Here is a 20,197-nt window from a genome sequence, read left to right as displayed (position 1 = left end):
CATAGTTGTTGGATTGCAAATCTCATTGCATTTTATTCATTTTATTTTTAATTTTGGTTAATCAATCAATTATAATTAGTTTTGCTTAACATGAGTAAACATGAGGACCTTATTGCCTACTTGCTATTATGTTTGATTCCTTATGGGATTGACTTGATGCATTGATATATTGTATATTGACTTGTACATTTGTAGTAAAACATTTTGTGTGCATTATTACATAAAGCTAACTAATTGATAATCCAAGGTAGTTACTCCCTCCTTTAATATTATATAACTTTTTTTTTGAAATATCATATTAAAAAATATTTGACATTTTGGGTTTTGAGATGCAATTAATAATTTTTCCCAAAAACACTCTTAATTAGGGTTCTAAATTGATAATTGATAAGGTTTTATAATTGAGACACCATATTAAATAAAAGTAAATATGAAAAGAATATAGAATTTTAAAGTTAATTTACATTAACTCATAGAGAGTGTAATTCAGTTAAAATGTTTTTTATTATTAAACAGAAAGAATATTACTCTTACTTGAAGGAAGGGAAATTATTAATTTCTCGGTAAAAGGGGAGACGAGTAAACTTCTTGCTACTAAGAAAAATTAGGTATATTTTCCCTTAAAAAGCACAAGAAAACATAAGTAATTTTTTTAAAAAAATTTGCATCGAGATAAATTTAAATTCTATATATAAATGGATGAATATAATATACTTTCTCTGCTTGTCAAATATAAGTCACATTCTGAGAATATTATATGTTATCAAATATTACCTCTAGTCTCTATTATAAGATATCTTTTAAAAATATTCTTTGATTCTTAATATAAGGCATTTAATGTGATATTAATTATACTCTTTCAATATTACATCTATTTAAATTCATTAACTATGAGGGAGAATGTACTGTAAATTTGAAAAATTTTCATTTAAGTAAGGTTAAAAGAAGTTTATTATATTTTTAGACAAAATTAATAACTTAACCATCCATGCTTGATTTTGGTAACATAGTTAGATGTGTCTTATAATAAAAATCGAGAGAGTATAAGTCATTTTGCAAAGCACTAGAAATATTTAGTACTCCTGAAAAAATATATAAGACATTTTTAAAAGTTTATATTTTTATTTTGAAAAAATAAGGTAATAAAGTTTCTTTCACTAACCTAATCTTGTCAGTAGAAAGAAAAAGGAAAAAAAAAAAGATTTCATTTTGATCTTTAGAATCAGTTTTTCTAAATAGATTCAAATTAAAGGGATATACTTGTGCGATGAATGATACTGAATAGAACCATTCAATTCACCTCCACCCAATAATTAGTGATGTAGTGAAATTACCATTATACCCTTAAAAAAATTAAGGGTCATGGTCTATTTTTTTGCTCTTTTCTTCTTCCCGTTGATGCGTCTCAGATCGCGAGAGTGAGAGCGAGTCCAGAGCTTCGACCTTCCTACCTTCGCATTGCCGTCCCTCCACCATAACTGGTCACTGTATAGTTGCTGGTTCTACTTCCCTTTCCTGTTCCGTCGCTGCTATTCTGGTACGGAAGCTCTGTTCTTTCTCTTATCTCCTTATGTGTTAATTGTATATATTCCTGATTAATCCACAAATTAAACGTTTGAATAGATCCTATTGTTGAAGCAGCCTCTCTGTCTCTCGACTTCCATGAACTTCATGACAATCCCACCATGGAAGTACCATGTCTTCTTGAGCTTCAGGGGAGAAGACACCCGAAAGGGCTTCACAGACCACTTACACGCTGCTCTCAAACAAAAAGGTATCATAACTTTCAAAGATGATAAGCTCGAGAGAGGAGAGGTTATTTCTCACCAGCTCTTTCAAGCAATTGATGAATCTCTCATCTCTCTTGTTATTCTTTCTGAAACTTATGCTTCTTCGAGTTGGTGTTTGGATGAACTTCTAAGAATTCTTGAATCTAAAAAATCCTTGGGTAGAGAAGTTATCCCAGTCTTCTATAAGATTGATCCATCTGATGTTCGTCGTCAGAGAGGTACCTTTGCTTGTGCCTTTCAAAAACATAGTCAGAGATTTGCTGAAAACAAAGAGAAGGTGCAAAGATGGAGAGAGGCCTTGGAAGAAGTTGCAAATATATCTGGCTACAACTCTACAGATCAGTAAGTTTTGTATTCTATAGATCTTTCCAATACGTGAGTTGTGATGGGACAAATATTTGGAATGATTTTGAAATGTATGTGTGACTCTTTATATTTTATTACAAATTTCTACCTCGAATCTCCTGCTTTCTTGTAGTGATGGATTGGTCACAATTAATGATATTGTTGGAAGAATTTAATTTAAAGCTTAAATTTCAAAATTAACTATTAAAAATTTTAATTAATTAGCGGCTAAAATATACTTTAGTCCTTTAATTTTTTACAATATTTTATTTTAGTCCATTAACTTTATAATATATATTTTTAGTCATTTAACCCTAACAGGCTAACATTATTAGTTTTATCCCAACAAATTTTTACACTGAACTTTCAAATATTGATAAAATATTTTCAAATATTGACATATTAAGTTTAACGTTTTTCAAAATAAAAATGATTGACATAAAAAATAATCATTTGAAATTAACGATATCAGGATTAAAGGAGTACAAATATACTTTACAAAATTAAAAGATCAAATTGAAACCATATATAAAGTTAGGAGATTAAAATATAATTTACCCTTAATTAGCTTAGTGATTTTCTCATTTATTACTTGCATATATTTAGCCAGGGAGGAATATATGGTCAGCCCATCAATGGGCGCCAAAAAATTATAGGAAAAAAAAAACGGTCCTTAATCTCTCCTTACAGTTGCATTTTTACCCTTTTGTTTCTTTGAGCAAAAACAAAATAAATAAATAAATAAATAAAAACGAAAGAAAAATGTTTAAAGAGCATATTTTCAAGCTAAGTTCTTTTGATAGCTAGAGAGTTGCTTTAGTCCCGTTGAGCACTACGCTGCTCATGACATGATAGCGATCTAGACCACTTAGATTTTTAATTTAGATGGTCCGAATTTACAGATTTATTTTTATATTTATTTTACATTTTTTAAAATAAAAATTATAAATAATACTCCTTCTATTAAAAAATTTAAGGCATTTTAACCGAATTTCATCCTCAATAAAGTAGTTATTTATATTTAAACTAACTCTATCTTTTCATATTTATTCCTATTTAATAAAGAATTCACCCTAAAAAACTAAAGTAATCTGTTCAATAGGGGCACTTTTGAAAAAAAGTAATGATTTTACCTTAAAAGACTTAAAATGCCTTACATTTCTTCATAAAGGGAATAATAAATATACTCTATTATCAATCTGGACAATGCATGTTTAATTTAAATAATACAATTTAATATTAAATATTTTCATAATTTTTATAAATTGATTATCCATATGTACTCTAGGCAGTCTGGATTTAAAATTTTTAATGTGTAACTATTTTTTAAAGTACCATTTTGAAGATTATCTTTATTTTTATTTTTTAATATTATATTTACTAAAATAAAATTTATAAAAATTATAAAAAAGTTTACTATTAAATCCAAACTGTCCAGAATACATCTGAATAGTTAATTTATAATTTTTATATTAAATTAGGTCATCTAAATTAAACTTATATTGTTTAGATTAATGGTAAGATAGATTTATTAAAATTTTATAGTTTTTTATAATAAATGTAAAATAAAAATATAAAAAATAAAATCTTAGCATTTGGATTGTACGATGCTCATCAAGTGATGAGCACCGACGTCGCTATATGCATACAGAGTACACACGCATGCATACACCCAGACGCGCACTCAAAGATGCACACACGCGTACACATGCACGCCAAGTAGTCATATACCTTTACTATACAATTGAAGTTTTGGAACATGGGATAAAGGTTTGTAGTCAGATCCTAAATGTAGAAATTAGTTGAGGGATTTGCTTTGATCCTAAATGTAAGACCTCAATTCACTTTGTCTTCCAAATTTATAATTTTTCTCCAAAATATCCCTATTGACTCCACATATTAAAGGATTTCCATTAACTGATGGGATAGTTTCCAAAACCAGTGATTAAAGGGGGTATTTTAGGGATATCAATACACCTTTAATACAAGTAATTAACTAAACTAATTTTCTTAATCTTTATCGATTAATCAAATAGCTCCTACATTTTAGACCAAATGGAGTACTAAATAATTGTTGATGATTTCTTTCTCCGTGTAGGCATGAAGCAAAACTCATTGAAGAAATTATTGCAGAAGTATGGGCAAAGGTACAGCCCAAGTTACCATGTTATTTCAACAATGAGCTCGTTGGCATAGAGTCAAGAGTAGAAGAAGTGAGTGCACTTTTAAAGATTGGATTGTGTGATGTTTGCTTCATAGGAATATGGGGCATGACAGGTATTGGAAAGACAACTCTTGCAAGAATTATCTATGAGAGAATATCTCACCAATTTGACGTTAGTTGTTTTCTTGCTAATGTAAAGGAAAACTCTGATGCCAAGGGTTTAGTTCCCTTGCAAAGAAAACTTCTTTCCCAATTCAAGATAAAAGACATGTATATTGACGATGCATACGATGGAAAGAAGATGATGAGGAATTTGTTATGCAGCAAAAAAGTTCTTGTTGTCTTGGATGATGTAAGTGAAATAAGCCAACTAGAGAACCTTTCTATGAAGAAAGCTTGGCTGGGCCCTGGGAGTAGAGTAATTGTAACAACTAAAGATATGCATGTATTGATAGGGCATGGAGAATTTGAAATTTATAAGGCCACATTCTTAAACAATGATGAATCTCTTCAACTATTATGCAAGAGGGCTTTTAAAAGGGATGAACCTTTGGAAGGTTACTTGAAGTTGTGTAAGAGCATCATCCACCATGCTCAAGGCCTTCCTTTAACTCTTGAAGTGTTGGGTTCTTATCTTTGTGGAAGAACTGAACCTGAATGGAAAGAATCTTTGGAGAAAATTAAAAGGTTTCCGCCAAGCAATATTCAAATGAGGGTTAGAATTAGTTACGATGCATTAAGTGATATGGACAAGAAAACATTTTTAGATCTTGCATGTTTTTTTAAGGGAATGAACAAAGATCAAGTGACAAAAATATTTGAAGTGTGTGGTTTTTTTCCGGTTCTTGGAATAAGAGAACTTGTTGAGAAATGCTTGATAACTGAATATCATTATGACCACGGCACGTGTTTGGGTATGCATGATGTCCTTCAAGAAATGGGCAGAAGTATTGTTTTTGAGGAATCCCCAGGGGATGCTGGCAAAAGAAGTAGGATATGGTCACGAGAAGATATAGATCATGTATTGACTAATAACAAAGTAAGTATATAATTTGTTCCAGAGATGCATTAAATTTCCTAATGTATGTATATGCTAGATTTGCATTGTTCAATATTATATCTCATCCTTCATTACAATGTTGAATTTTTTCTAGGGATCTAATTTGATAGAAGTTATACATCTTCAGTCATCTATACCATATGAAGCAAATTGGGATTCTGAAGCATTTTCTAGTATGTGTAGTCTCAGAATACTCATCATCTCATGTAATGTGTACCTTCCTCATGGTCTCACATGTCTTCCTAGTTCATTGAAAATTCTTGAATGGGAAGCATATCCTTTGCAATCTCTTCCACACGGAGTTCATCTGTATCGACTTGTTCTCCTAAAAATGCATCACAGCAAGATCATACACCTTTGGGAGAGAACACAAGTATGGTTTTTTTTATGCCTAACCAAATATAGCTCAATATTGTTACACAATCTTTTAAAGCTAATCCCCTTACACTTGTATTGTTTTGAGCAGATGTTAGAAAACTTAAAGTGCATTGATTTGAGATACTCTGAAGATTTCATAAGAACTCCTGATTTTTCTATGATTCCCAATCTTGAGCAACTGGTTCTTGAAGGTTGTGTAAAATTGGTTGAAGTTCACCCATCACTTGGAGAGCATAAGAAACTTGTTGTATTGGACCTGAAAGACTGCAAGAATCTTAAAGCTCTTCCTAGTAAAATGGAAATGGATTCATTAGAGAAATTGATCCTTTCTGGATGCTTAAAAGTTAAAAAGCTTCCAGAGTTTGGGAAAAGTATGAATAGTTTATTGGTTCTTGATGTGAAAAATTGCCAAAACCTTGTTTGTCTTCCAAATTCCACTTGTAATCTGAAATCCCTAAGAATTCTTAATATTTTAGGTTGCTCAAAGTTTTCCTCTTTGCCTCATAATATTGATGGAAATAAGTGTTTAGAGGAGCTTAATTTGAGTGGAACTGCTATACGAGAAATACCTTCATCCATCATTGGCCTACAAAATTTGAAGTCACTATATTTGAAAGGATGTAATGGTCTAAGTTCAACATCCTATTCATTAGGAAACTTGCTTTCCCGAATTCCAAGAGTATTTGGGTTCGTTATTCATGAAGCTCCGACTAGATTGGTGTTTCCTCTTTCAATCTTAGGTCTAGCATCATTGAAGGAATTGGATATAAGTGATTGCAATCTCAAAAAAATTCCAAATGCTCTTAGTTGCTTACCTTCATTGGAGATCCTTGATTTGAGCAAAAATGATTTCGGCAACTTGCCTGATGGCAGTTGCATTCTTCCTTCTTCATTCTCACATCTTTCATCATTGAAGTCTTTGACATTAGATAATTGCAATCTCCGTGATGGGTCAATTCCTGAAAATCTTAGCTTCTTATCATCGTTGCAGAGTCTTAGTGTAAATCAAAACAAATTTACCCATCTTCCTGCTCAATGTGTTGCTAATCTATCACTTCTGTCTCTTCTTCGTTTGAGCTATTGCCCAAATCTCAAATATTTACCAGATCTTCCGCCTAACCTAAAGCAGATAGATACAATTGCTTGTCATTCAATGCAACCTTTATCTTTCTCAGAGTTTGTATCCATTTTGATCAAATCTGGTCTTGATTTTTCAAAATCCTTTCCTTCTAGGATTTCAAATAAAATGGTTTACAAATCCTGGTGGACGTTGGAAAGTGATATCCCATCATGGTTCCATAATCAAAATATCCAATTTCATGATAAAGTTGATGCCTTTCAAGATAATCATGTTCAAATTTCTGAGATAAAAATCTCTTGTCAAGATTTTTGTCCATGTCATCGCATTTTGATTGATGGTTTTGAACCATCAGATTCCATTGTGTCAGTAAAAGTAGACATCTCTCATGTTTGTGGCTCGGGTGTATGGTGGGGAATTTCTCTCTGCATTGTTCTACAAGATCAGGACCTTCCAGTGTCTGGTGAAGATGTGTTCCATCGAAAGCTATTGTTAGCTTATAAATCTTCACATGATGATTTCTTCAAACATAGGGATTCTTGGATGGTTGGGATGGGAAACAATCCACATCAAATGTTAATGACTTATTTTCCTAGCAGTAATTTCATAGTTGATTGTGACCAGATTGAATTCATATTTTATACGCAAAAATATAAGCACAGAGGCAGGGAATCACAATGGGAAGGGAAAGTTGATTTGCAAAATCTGAGCAAGTTTGTGATAAGCAAGTGCGGGTGGCGTGTGATAAGCGAAGAAGATGTTGAAGAATGTCATAGATCAATGAATGAATGCGATACAAGTGGTAATAACAATGAAATCCCTTCTCAACACTCACTTTATGCTTACGGAAAGAGATCCCACCAAGTTGAAGAAGTGGCAGAAGAGGACAACACTGTGGTTAGTGATGAAGCAGAAACATCTTCTGCTAAACGAAGAAAACTCTAATTTCTTTTCACAAGTAACTCACCATCATCCCTTTACTTAATTTCTTCTTATTTTTGAATTTTTTTATTGATGTCAGACACACACTCGCCCACATGCATAAATAATTTTAGTTAAAGTTATTTGGGATTTTTGGGCACTAAGAATTGAGGATGGAAGGAAATTAAATTGATGCAAAGGGAAATAGATTTTGATTTGCTTGCTACTGGAGCATTTAAATGTCGAGTGACTCTATTTTCAAATTTTCAACCTTGTTGTGTCTTAGGGTTCGAAGTTGAAGAATTCTAAAGCTGTATCATGCAAGCATTGGAGGAGATTGTCTTTAGTAAAAGAAGTTGTAGAAAATATGAGATCAATTGGGCGTGTCATGTCTGCTTTGCATTTGTATTGGGCCATATGTATCCAGGCCTGTTGTATTTATTTAATTATTTTTCGTATTGTGTTGTATTTATTTTTGTTTATTTACCTTCTTGTTTCTTGTTTTTCTTCGCTGGTCTTTGTGGGCTGTATAGATAGGTTCAGTCATTAGTCCAGCTTGACGCAGTTTCGTAAAACATAATATTTTCCATAATTATATTTAACAAACAATTCTTACTTTTTTTTTGCCTCTTCTTTTCCCTCCCCATTCCACACAAGAAGGATTTTCCATGAGATAGGAAATGAAAACTAATAGCGATAGCCCCATACAGGTTTTGTGAATAAGTGAAACTCTGATAATGAATAAGGAATATTTTAAATAATTATATCAAATTTATTTTTATAATTAAAATTTGTATCATGAAATTTTGAATTAAAATATGATATCATTATGCTTTTCTTGTCCGTTTGTTTTCCTAGCGGTGTAATGATATGTTAATTCGTTTACCTGCATTTTAATAGTGATTATTTTTTCGCTTATTTGAAAATTGATTTCAAAGGGACTATATACATAACATTGGTTGTTAACGGTAATTTCGTTAGTCCGTAGCGTTATGGTTAACACCTAGCTAGCTCAATACTAATGGGCATCATACTCATATTTAATATTCATGAGTATCACACTCACGTTTGCTATTCGTGGGTCTTTTACTTGCATTGGTTTTTGTGGCTTCGAGCTGTGTTTGGTTAGTTCGGTTAGCATGACCTCTCATGGACTATGTGTCAACATTTTCTTTCGTGGCTTTAAGCTACATTTGGTTATTTACTTTTATAGATTGTGTGTCCACATTTGTTTTTGTAGCTTATTCTGCATTTTGTTATTTACCCCCATGAATTATGTGTCCACGTTTCTCTTTGTGGCTTTAAGCTACATTTGATTAATTACTTACTCTCCTAGACTATGTGTTCACATTTGTTATCTGTTGTGCTAAAGTTCCAATAAATCATAATTTCACAATCTTCATTTTTTTGTCTAGGGAATCATGGTTTAAATGTTGATTTTATATTTATAGTTGTGCAAATTGCAAATGAATAATGATGAATATATTTTCTTGTCATTTATATGGTCAAAATGTCTTAGAGATTTTATGATGTTGAAGCAAAGTGTTTACGTTATACTAATTCACTTCTTTAGTGTAATTACATGTTTCATTTATTATATCCTTTGTTAATATTATTGAGATATTATTCACTGAAAGATATTTTTATTCTCGGATAATATAGACAGCTTTGCACCTCCTATGGATCTTCAAGGGGTTTAATGCCAAGTTGGAGTCAGAACGTATTTTTGATTAATCTTTATTTGTTGTAAAACTTATATATATATATATATATATATATATATTATTTTGTATGTTATGTTTTAAGTGCTTCATATGTCATAGGTAGGGTCCTTGTTTTCTCTAGCAGCGATGTATGATTGCGAATATGGAGTGGAGCTCCTTTTTGATCATTTGAGTCAATTCTGTCATTATACTTTTTTTTTCTTTCTTTTCTTTCTTGGAGGAATTATTTATAGAAAAGACTTTGCTAAAAGTTTTATAGAAAATTTGTGGTTAAAATTAGATTCTTCTTATATTAGTGCTTAAGGGATGTGAGTTTTTAGCATATCCTGTGCTAGTCACAACTTAATTTTTGGGAGACGACAGTAAAATTCTGCTGTAGGATATTTGAAAGGTCTTATTTATAAAGGAAGATTTTGTCAAAATTTTTATTTAAAAAAAAAAATTAAGGCTAGTGCTTGTATGAAAACTATATTGAAAAGAACCTAATTCTATTACAAAGATATTCCTGATTTAAAAAAAAATTAGAAATTTCTTAAGTTAAAACTTGACGGATGTGAGTTTGAGTGCATATCCCGTACACTTCATTCCTATATTTTGGAATTAGGTTTTGATGGGGATTAGGTTTTTCCGCGATTTGTTTCAGCTTGTTTTCTTGCTAGTTTTTCTTGCAAGGGCTTTGCCTCATCTTGAAAAAAAAAAAAGAAAGAAAGATAAAAGTTGTTTTGCTACCAAACCAGATGAGTATTGGGTTTGATTTCTTATCTATTTCCATGAGAAAATAATTTTTATTAATAGAAAACAAAAGTAGGGGTCAGATTAAAATAGAAAAGAAGCAGAATAGAAGACTCCAAAATAATGAATTAATAAATTAATAATCATGACAATATTAAAAGCTTCCACTTACAAAGAAAAAACATAAAATAATAATCCTGAAGACGACAAAATATTGAAGCTAACTTTGCTTTGCCGCCTAACCAGATAATTAAGTATTTGGGTTAGGTTTCCTGTCTATTAATTCCACGCAAGAGAAAACAAACAAATGGAACTATGGAAGAATCCAAAATAATAAATTAATAAATTACTAATAATGCAATATCAAGAATCCACCATGTTGACTATAGCCTTTCCCTGAGACGTACTAGTTAGATCAATATTAGTTGAAGATGTCTCTTGATTGCAATTTCAGGCGTTCTATTTTTTTTTTTCTACAATCAAACTAAACTTATAATGGTTAGGAAATTTAAGAATTTTTTTAAAAATCTAATAAATAATTTTATTATAGCAACAAAAGAGAAATTGGTGCACACTTGGAAAATTTAAAATAAAATAATTTATGGTTCTTGGCATTTTGACTTAAATATTGTTGAAGGTATAGACGTGTGTGAGATGACCATGTAAAAAGAAAAATTGTAATATGAAAATTTATAATAACCTATTTGGATGATAATTGTATAAAAAATAGAAACGATGCAGCGTGGCTCAAGGGAAAAGCTTGCTGCTCAGTGCTCACCTTTAGATCAGTGTTCAAATCCTTATCCTCTTGAGGCAGGAATTTTATTTTATATTTTTAAACATTGAAAAATTTCCAGAATGCCCCTTACAAAATATACTATAAGGTATTACCCCTCCTTCCATTTTAGTCGAGAGGCATGAGTAGAGGGGGAGAGGAGGGGCACGATGAAATCCCTAACAAATAGTTCTTCCCCTTCCATTCTCCACCTCCTTTGTTCTTCCTTTTCCTTGCCGTCGATGAGCATGCACGAAGGAGTGGGGTCTATCTCTACTGGAAGATGCTGTTAAGCTCATGGGTTGTTCTTCCTCCACCATTTTCGGTACTGTCGATTTTTTCCCCAAACATTCCGTCAGTCGCAGGGGATTGTGGGTACATTCGTGACGCTACTGGAGATTTGATTCATGAGTTTTTCTTCTTCCCTGTTTGGTGCTGTATATTCTTCTTCCAGTTTTGTGCTTCGCCATCGGTCCACTCTTCTTTTCCCTTTCTTGTGCCATGGGCCTTCTGGAGTGGGTGTAGAAGATTTGGTTCCCTTCCTTCTTTCCCTTTTGGCTTCTTTGGTGATTTGAACTCCGCTTTCGTTCTCTCCTTGTATCAGATCTTTGCGTGTGTTTATGAGTGTGTTGCTTGAAATTGATTCTCCCTCTCTGGTCTAGTGTGGTGCTTAAATGGGAGGGTGATTGAGGTCTTTGAAAACTGAATAAAGAACATGTTTTTGATAGATAATTTCTCCATAATTGTTTGGCTGTTGCTTGACAGGCTTAAATTTTCTTTTAGCTTACATCGATTTTGATGGGAATTTGGCTTGTGCTGATGAAATGAAATATGGGAAGCTTATTTAATTCAAATGTTGTCACTTGAAATTTTTAAGAAGGGAACTGGGTAGGAAGAAGCTTGGTATTATTTTGAACTTTGATGTATGCAAGGTGATCAATAGAGTGCTTGAATGGAGAAATTGACTATGGGTTCTATACTGAAACTATTGGTCGATTAAATTACTATAGTAGATAATTATTTTATATAATAAAAAGTTGGAAATAAAGGTAAGAAATTTTGGAAAAAAAAATTGATTAATAATTATATGTCCAAGATTGCTGTTCTTGTGTTATCTTTTAGGTACATATATAGTGTTTGATGAAATGTTTGAGTTAAGGAAGTTTATGAAATTGGATATACATGAGTGATAATATTGATTAGATCATAGTGGGATTTGTCTATTTTTTATGGGAAAACTTGGAAACTTCGAATACTATCCATATACATGTTGTTGAGATTTTCCTTTCCCATTCTCTAAATTTGTTTGGATCATAGATTTTGGATTTATAAAGTGTATAAAAGAAATAAAAATAATGTCCCTTTGGGCATTAGGGAATGAAGGCATGGACAAGGTTACATAAATGGCTAATTAGGAGTAAATTATATATATATGAAAATGCCTCAGCTAAGTGAATAATGTCCCAATGACTTGTTAATAAATTTTTTTTGTTAAAAATATTGATTGAGCATATTTCCTCACACACACATGATGTTATGATTTTAATTCTATTATTGATATTTAAAGGTTAGTCTAAACGAAGATTTATTTGATTTTTGTTATTTTTCAATATCCTGATTACAAACACCCAAGCATGAGAACTTGTCTCAAGAAAGTTCTATGATTAACAATATTATTTTGTGAATTTCAATATTTGACAAATGATATGGTGTTCCATCAAAAATTGGATTCCATACACGTTTGAAAATCTTTTGGTGGAACTGAATACAGAACGCTGATTGCTAATAGCAGGATTGTTAGCCCTTGACGTGCCATGGTACACCTAGCTAGCAAGGTGCTTAGGAGATGCTAGCCCCGTGTAATAGCCAATGCACATGAATTGGAGGGATGGTAATTCATAAGCATTATACTCACACTTGTTTTTGTGGGCCTCATGCCTGCGCTTGATTCGTGGCTCCTACCACGCTTGTTTTGTGGCTTTTAGCTGCGCTTATTAGTTACTTATTTTTGTGGATTGTGTGTCTATGCTTGTTGGTTATTTACCTTCATGGACTTTTTGTTCATGCTTATTATTCATTCTGATAAAGTCCTGCAAAAGAAATTTTGAAATTTCTATTTTTTTTACTAAACCTATTAAACAAGTTGGTTTTTATGAAAGGATTTTTTTATGATCAATGATGCTACTTTTAACTGCTTGACACAAGCTTGATAGTTGGAAAGTAGAACTTTATTTTTGTGTTGTCATCCTATGAACATGCTTTCAAGTCAAATGTTTAAATGAAATTATTTTATTTGAGTTATGCACTTTGCCATACTAAATGACTACTTTAGTTAAATTCATGTTTATTCCATTTTTATTTCTTTCTTTTGTTTCCTTTAATATTAAAGTTGGGACGTTATTCACTGAAAAATATATTTTTGGCTTTAGATGATATAAGCTAAACTTGTATGTCAAGGTGTTACTTGAGGCATTTTAGAAAGAATTGTTTCAGACAAGTTTTGCTTGATGTAAATTTGAATCCTATATTAATTTCATGGTCTGGTTCTAGGTGCTCCATGTATAATGTGGGTAGGATTCTCGTCTTTCTTTAAAGATTGTGTATTTGTTGGTAGGGAGTGGAGATTCTTTTATTTAATTATTATTGTTTTTTGTCATACATTTCAGGCAGTCTTATTTACATGAAAGTAATATTAACAATTTCTACAAGAAATTTATTGTTTTTTTTTTGTGTGAAATCAATTAAAGACAATAGATTTTATATAAAAAATATGCCTATAGTTTTGCATGGATGAAAATATATTTATTCAAGGCTTAAGGGATATGGGTTTTACACACATATTCCGTGCCAATCATGCCTTAAATTTTTTGGGGCGTGACAAAACTTTCAATGGCAATTAGCATCAAAGCAGCCTTTATGCCCTCCTCTTCAACTATCCCAACATAGATGTGTCATGTGTTCTTGAGCATGGTTGGAGCTAGAAAAGTTTATTAGGGGGTTGAGATGATGACAAACCATATATGATAATTGAAAGAAAATTAAATCTATGTATATCACTAACATAACATGTATAAATATTTCAACATATATATTTGTATTCAATTATACATAATAATAATTATTATATATACCTTTATTTTTTAAGTTTTGCTTATCAATTTTTTATGGTATATAAGAATAATGAATTATGATCTCTATGATAAAATTTTTAGCAATTCCTTCTCGATATAAACTATCATTAAATTGGAGAAGATTTCATCTTTCAAATAAGCATTGCATAATTTAAATGCATCCTTGGGATATAAAGTTTTGCTCAATCTAAAAAACTCAATTACTTGCTTAATGAATGTACTATTTAATTCTTTTAATTGATAATTGTAGTAAATAAATATATCGACACCATAATGATACTCAATATTCACAAATTCTTTATGTCAATGAGATCTAAGTATATCATAGTAAAAAAAATTCATGTAATAAATTTCAATAGCTTTGTTATTATAGAGAAAAGAAATTTTTTTGTAGAAGAACATATATTAACCATAACCTCTTAACTTTAGGATAAATGATTTTATGATAGTTATTAAGCACATGGCATTTAATATATCTTGGAATTTTTGTTGCAGTGTGCTTGACAAAGTTTGTTAGTAATAATTCTTATAATTTTTTTTCATCAAATACAAAATGAAAGCTAAATCAAATGACATCAATACTTTAAAAGCAATTAAAACATTATCTTGTTAAAAATAAATAAATATATTTTATTATGACTCTATCTTCAAGCTACTGAAGATATGGAGCTAATGCTAAAGCCACAATCTTTGACAATGCAACTATTCATGAGTAAATCACTTAGAGCAATACTTCTCTTATCATTTTATAATTCTTTCAAACATATTTCTAAATGCATCCGGTCTGGCGAAAATGTGAATTTGATAATGCAAATCTTCGTGGAGCTTCGTTCAAACATGCTGTCCTTGAGACTGCAAAACTAAAAGGTACATTTGATCTTTTATTGTTTTAATTTACTGTTTTATATGCAATTCTGCTGATGCTTGCTTAAGAGACTGTACCTTATTCAAAACAGTCTAGAGTTTTGCGGATCTCAAGGTTTACCACCAAACATAATCTGTAAATTTTATACTTATTTGTTCTAGCGACAGTAGCAAGTGTAGGCAGGTTTATGTTTGGTTTAAGCTCAAACTGAGGTTTGGATCCCAAAGTCAGTTTGAAACAAAAAAAAAAAAAGAAACTTTCTTTGTATAAAAATTGTAGGAAAATGTATGGCTTTTTGCTTAAACTTAAGGTTGGGGTAGAAGCTGATTTTTTTTTTTTTTGACTTTTGGCTTTTTTGTTCATTTAACAAAATATAAATCTTGTTCAGAAAAAAAAATCCAAATATAAATCATGTTAAACAAATATGATTTTTTTATTTAGTTTAGGGAAAACACAATCATTAGTGCCTAAAATTTTAACAAGATTGGGGATTTTTTCTTCACGTCCCCAACGGTGTTAAATTACACGAACTATAATGACTAAAAATATTAAAAAAAATATAGAAATTAAAACAAAATCCACCAATGATTGTGTTTTTTCTTCATATTATATATTTATATACATGTCTAGAAGTTACTTCAATTGAATAGATTTTGTTTGTGATACTAGAATATTAACAATAAAAGTTCATTATTAATTTTAACAGCATGGAAGACTCATAGCATGTCTTAGTAATTTATAAACAAGTTGGCATTAGTACTTGATAGTACATTTGAGGTTCATCCAACTACATTATCCTATGTGCCTTTTTCCATTATTGTTAAATATTTTAGTGGCAATTAATCGTAGGACAGACTCTTTTCCTTTTCATTCAAGGAACTTTCGTTGGACCCTCTAGTGCCCATCCTTGGCTGCATAGAAACAATGACCTAGAATCATGTCATTTGTTGCAAACTGATTTTAATTATCCATTGAGTTGTACCCTCTTCGCCTCAGAATGCAGATCTTACAAATGCCAACCTAGAGAGAGCTAACCTAGAAGGAGCTAATTTAGAGTCAAGAGATTCTGGATCTCTCAGTGCATTCTATAACTAGAATATAATTTGTAGATCAATGTTATAATCGTATATAAATATTGATATAGACAAAAATGCAGCTTTAATTTTTTTTAAATTTTACACAAAATGGGCATTTGGATTCTTTAATTCTATAAAGTATATTTTCAATCTTAAATCCTCACACCATTGGTTTTATTAAAAAAAAAAGTTGACAATAAACTTTTAAAATTTGACAAAACATTATCAAATATTAATACTAAGTTTAATATTTTGGAAAAACAGTGTTGATAATGGCACAACAAAATCATCACTTAAGACTAGTTGTGTTAAGGTTAGAAGACTAAAAAAGTATTTTATAAAATTAAAGAATTAAATTGAAGCATTGTATAAAATTAGAGGACACAAAATTCACTTTTTCCCATAGATATATTTGAACTTAGACATATTAAAACACATTTCACTATGAATTGTGACAAGGATTCATGTGATTCGTTTTTGTGGGACTCATAACATATTGGCAGCCGGACACCCCACACTGCTTCTCTATCTTTCCACGTTTAAAGTAAAGTGAACCGTGTGATTTTAGATATCATGCCAAACATTAGATGCTCTCTTGTTTCAACTAATTTGATGAAAAATTACTTATTTTAAAAAAACTATTTTGTGAATTTTTATGGTATTTGTTTAAACATTTGAAAATAATCAGAATTTGAAAAAAAAATACAAATTTCTGATTATTAATTTTATGATGTCCGTTGATCGATTAAGGTTTTAATAGTGAATTATATCTTCTTCTTTTTTTGCATTAAAATTTTCTTTAATTTTAAGTTACAGTATTCTTGCTTTAAAGTTATAGATTATTTTAATTAATTTTGTATTTCGGGAAGCAAAGTTCAACGATGCCAACCTGAAGAGTGCAAACCTTAGAAAAGCTCTCTTTGTAAGCTGATCATGATCTTGCCGCAAAATTTTACTTGACGAATAATTTTACCCTTTAGCATTGAGACTTTATGGGCTTGTTTGGTTTTGTTTTTATTTTTTATTCTTAAAAACTATTTTGTAAATAAATTTTAAAAATATTTTTTATAATAAAACAAAATAAAAACTTGTTGGATTATGTTTAATTTAAAAATAAGTTTACAGTTAAGAAGAAGAAGAAGAAGAAGCCAACAATGATGGTAGCTAGTGGTTGATGAAGATGACCTTTAACAGTGGTGGTGATGGGAAGAAATAGAAAAAGAAATAATTAAAGATATTACAAAGATATTTTAGATTTGAAGATCGAAGATATTTTGCTTTCATATTAATTATAAATATTTTATTTTAATTTGAATTATTGTTATCTTTCAACATTTATTATTATCTTTTCAGTTATTGTTATCTTTTTATTTAATTTTAGAATATCTATGATTTTCATGCATTTATTTCTAGGGTTGGGTTGAGACCTATAAATAACATCTCAACTCATTTGATTTGTATGCATGTTTGATTGAATAAGAATTATTGTTATCTTGCGTCTCCTCTGACTTTTCTCTTCTCTCTATTCTTTTTATTGATCCCTTTATTTCTTTTCTATATTCCTACCCCCTTCTTCCTCATTCTGCATTAATTGGCATCAGAACCAAGGTTCTCACACTGCTTCTATTACCAAATCCACTCTAAAATACTATTACCAAATCCACTCTAAAATACCTTCTTAGTACCAAGAATCATCATACAGAAATACTTTGGGAGATAAGTTTCTGATTTAAGACTCCTTAAGTTACTTGGTAAGGTTTTTCTATCCTAAATTTTAGGTCCCTTACTATTTGTCTCCTTTTCTTGTTCCTTTTTCCTATTATTCTTGTTTGTTTTCACTTTCCTTCACTTTAAGTCATTCTACCATATTTCCTTCTTTTTGATATTATTTTGTTTTCCATATTTCCTTTCCTTCATTCACTCATTTGATTTTTCCTTTAATTCAACTCTTAAAAAAATCACCTTATAAATAGTTATCTACCTTAAGCTAGTCAAAGTTTTTATCAATTTCCTTGAGGGGTTTCTAGGCCCCCAAAGGTCACTGTGAAGACTTCACTCTAGTTGTTAATTATTTAGCAAGTGTAATCCTTGAGGAGCTTTTAAGTTCTTGAAGGGTTAGGCTTGTTGAATAGGGTTTTCACCTTTTAGGTAAGGGTAATGTGGGAACCTTTTCTCAAATAGGATATTAGAGCTTTCCATTAAAAAAAAAAACCTTCCATTGCCTACAGTCACAAAAAAACAAAACACATTCAATCATGATGTTATGGTCTTATTTAATTGCTGACATGCATCAATATAATCATATGGATTGTCATCGATATAATTATTATTGTTAATATGATTATGCTGATCGTCACCACTATAATTAGTCAATCATCATCAATGTCATTAGCAATATAATTTAGTTGATCAATCAGACTTGTATTTCATATGTTCACGTCTTGAACTTGTGAGGGATAAAATTGATGAACTCCAAAGCTTCCTTCAATCAACATTAAAAGAAGGGCAATGCTGTCAAGTTGAGAAAGAGAGAGAGAGAGGTCATATTAAAAGGAAGAAACTTTTAATCCTATCAAGAGTATCTTATAACCACACAAAGACCTTAATATTTTGACTTCTAAAGGGGATAATACACTCAACAAAGACTTTTAACTATATCAGTAGTGCCAGAAAGCAATGGTGTTGATAATTTTAAGATTAATGTATGTGACGATCTAGACGTGAAGGAGGTTTCAAACTATACTAATGATTCTACACCTACTCTAAAGATAGGTGATATTGAGAAACAAGTAGAAGCCAGTAATATGACAAAGCAATTGCATATACAAATTCTATTTACGATGATTATTCCTTTTGAAACTATTGATGATGGTATGCAATTTGATCTTGATCCTATTTTACCTTGTTGGTTTGCTACACCACATAGTGCTGAGGTTATTGTAACTCTAGAAGAACAATTTGTTCTTGAACCACATGATCCCCTCTAATATTACCTTATTTGTTGGAAAGGATTTCCAAACTTGCACTTTTATAATTCTACATGCTCAAATTGTTTGCTATTCACTTGATGCCATTTATTGGTATCTGATTTGCTGGAAAGGATTTCTAAATAGAGACATAACTCAGAATCTCTTGATCCTATTGTACTTTCAGAGCATATCCATAATTTAACTCCCCAAAGGAGAGTTCTTTAAGTGGGGGAGAGATGATGAGAAGAAATAGAAAAAGAAATAATTAAAGATATTATAAGGATATTGAAAATTTGAAAATATAAGATATTTTGCTTTCATATTAATTATGAATATTTTGTTTTAATTTGAATTATTGTTATCTTTCAACATTTATTATTATCTTTTCAGTTATTGTTATTTTTTATTTAATTTTAGAATATCTATTATTTTCATACATTTATTTCTAGGGTTGGGTTGAGGCCTATAAATAGCACCTCAACTCATTTGATTTGTACACACATTTGATTAAATAAGAATTACTGTTATCTTGTCTCTTCTCTGAGTTTTTTCTTTTCTTTATTCTCTCTATTGATCCCTTTCTTTCTTTTTTATATTCTCTCCCCCTTCTCCTTCCCTGTTTTGCATCAAGTGGACCACAACTGAAGATATGTTACAATAATTAAATAAATGTAATGTGCTATAAAAATTAAAAAGAACAAAAAAAGCACTGAGTTTTTTTTTAAATTTCATCAGTTTTAAAAGTGTTTAAATCCAAAATACTTTCCCAAATAATTTTTTTATTTTTTATTTTATAAAAATAGAAAATAATTTTTAGACACAAAAGCCAAACAGGTCGTATATTAGTCGTTTTTGTTGCCGTTATTGTTTATCCTTGACATGAAGTATATGACATGTATATTTAAAGGCAAACTAACACATTCATTTAGGAATTTGGAACGTGCAAGGCATGAAGGTTCCAACTTGGTTGGAGCAGTCATGTGATAGTGTGATACCTGTTTTCCCACTCCAATTAAAAGGAGTGAAGAATATTGTGAGGGTGTTGCCCCGAAAATAATAATAATAATAATAACAATAATAATATTGTGAGGGTTTTATACTTTTGGATTAATTGGCCCACTAATAGAAAAAAAAAATTATACCCAGAAAGTATGAATTAAATTTTTAAAAATTTAAAAGTGTGATCGGT

General features: G+C 30.6%; 1 protein-coding gene and 1 long non-coding RNA gene across 4 annotated transcripts; both read left to right on the top strand.

Moving 5' to 3' along the window:
* The first annotated feature begins 1,314 nt into the window (after positions 1-1,314).
* On the top strand, positions 1,315-8,204 carry LOC129317909 (TMV resistance protein N-like). 3 transcript variants are annotated; one of them, XM_054962329.1, is made up of 6 exons: positions 1,315-1,537; positions 1,624-2,132; positions 4,234-5,338; positions 5,454-5,732; positions 5,826-7,773; positions 8,023-8,204. In XM_054962329.1, the coding sequence occupies exons 2-5, from the start codon at positions 1,663-1,665 to the stop codon at positions 7,758-7,760; spliced, it is 3,789 nt and encodes a 1,262-aa protein (XP_054818304.1). In that variant the 5' UTR covers positions 1,315-1,537; positions 1,624-1,662; the 3' UTR covers positions 7,761-7,773; positions 8,023-8,204. The 3 variants fall into 3 exon arrangements, with proteins under 3 accessions (XP_054818304.1, XP_054818302.1, XP_054818301.1); XM_054962327.1 differs by having other exon boundaries at positions 1,642-2,132; positions 5,454-7,773; XM_054962326.1 differs by having other exon boundaries at positions 5,454-7,773.
* Positions 8,205-10,957: 2,753 nt separating this feature from the next.
* On the top strand, positions 10,958-19,542 carry LOC129318219 (uncharacterized). Its single transcript, XR_008595207.1, has 2 exons — positions 10,958-12,858; positions 13,397-19,542. It is a non-coding gene; the product is annotated as an uncharacterized LOC129318219 (long non-coding RNA).
* Positions 19,543-20,197: the final 655 nt, after the last annotated feature.

Source organism: Prosopis cineraria, unplaced genomic scaffold (assembly GCF_029017545.1).
Source record: "Prosopis cineraria cultivar Desert tree isolate PC_DT_omini unplaced genomic scaffold, ASM2901754v1 PC8, whole genome shotgun sequence".
Taxonomy (NCBI): Eukaryota; Viridiplantae; Streptophyta; class Magnoliopsida; order Fabales; family Fabaceae; genus Prosopis; species Prosopis cineraria.
Note: the sequence above shows the minus strand (reverse complement) of the source record. Positions and strands in the feature narration are given on the sequence as shown.

Bases quoted from the DNA above. Each gene is read 5' to 3' on its own strand.
- LOC129317909 (XM_054962327.1), top strand. From the start codon at position 1,663: ATGAACTTCATGACAATCCCACCATGGAAGTACCATGTCTTCTTGAGC. The intron at 2,133-4,233 runs GTAAGTTTTGTA...TTCTCCGTGTAG, and splicing joins GGCTACAACTCTACAGATCA to GCATGAAGCAAAACTCATTG. The intron at 5,339-5,453 runs GTAAGTATATAA...AATTTTTTCTAG, and splicing joins ATGTATTGACTAATAACAAA to GGATCTAATTTGATAGAAGT.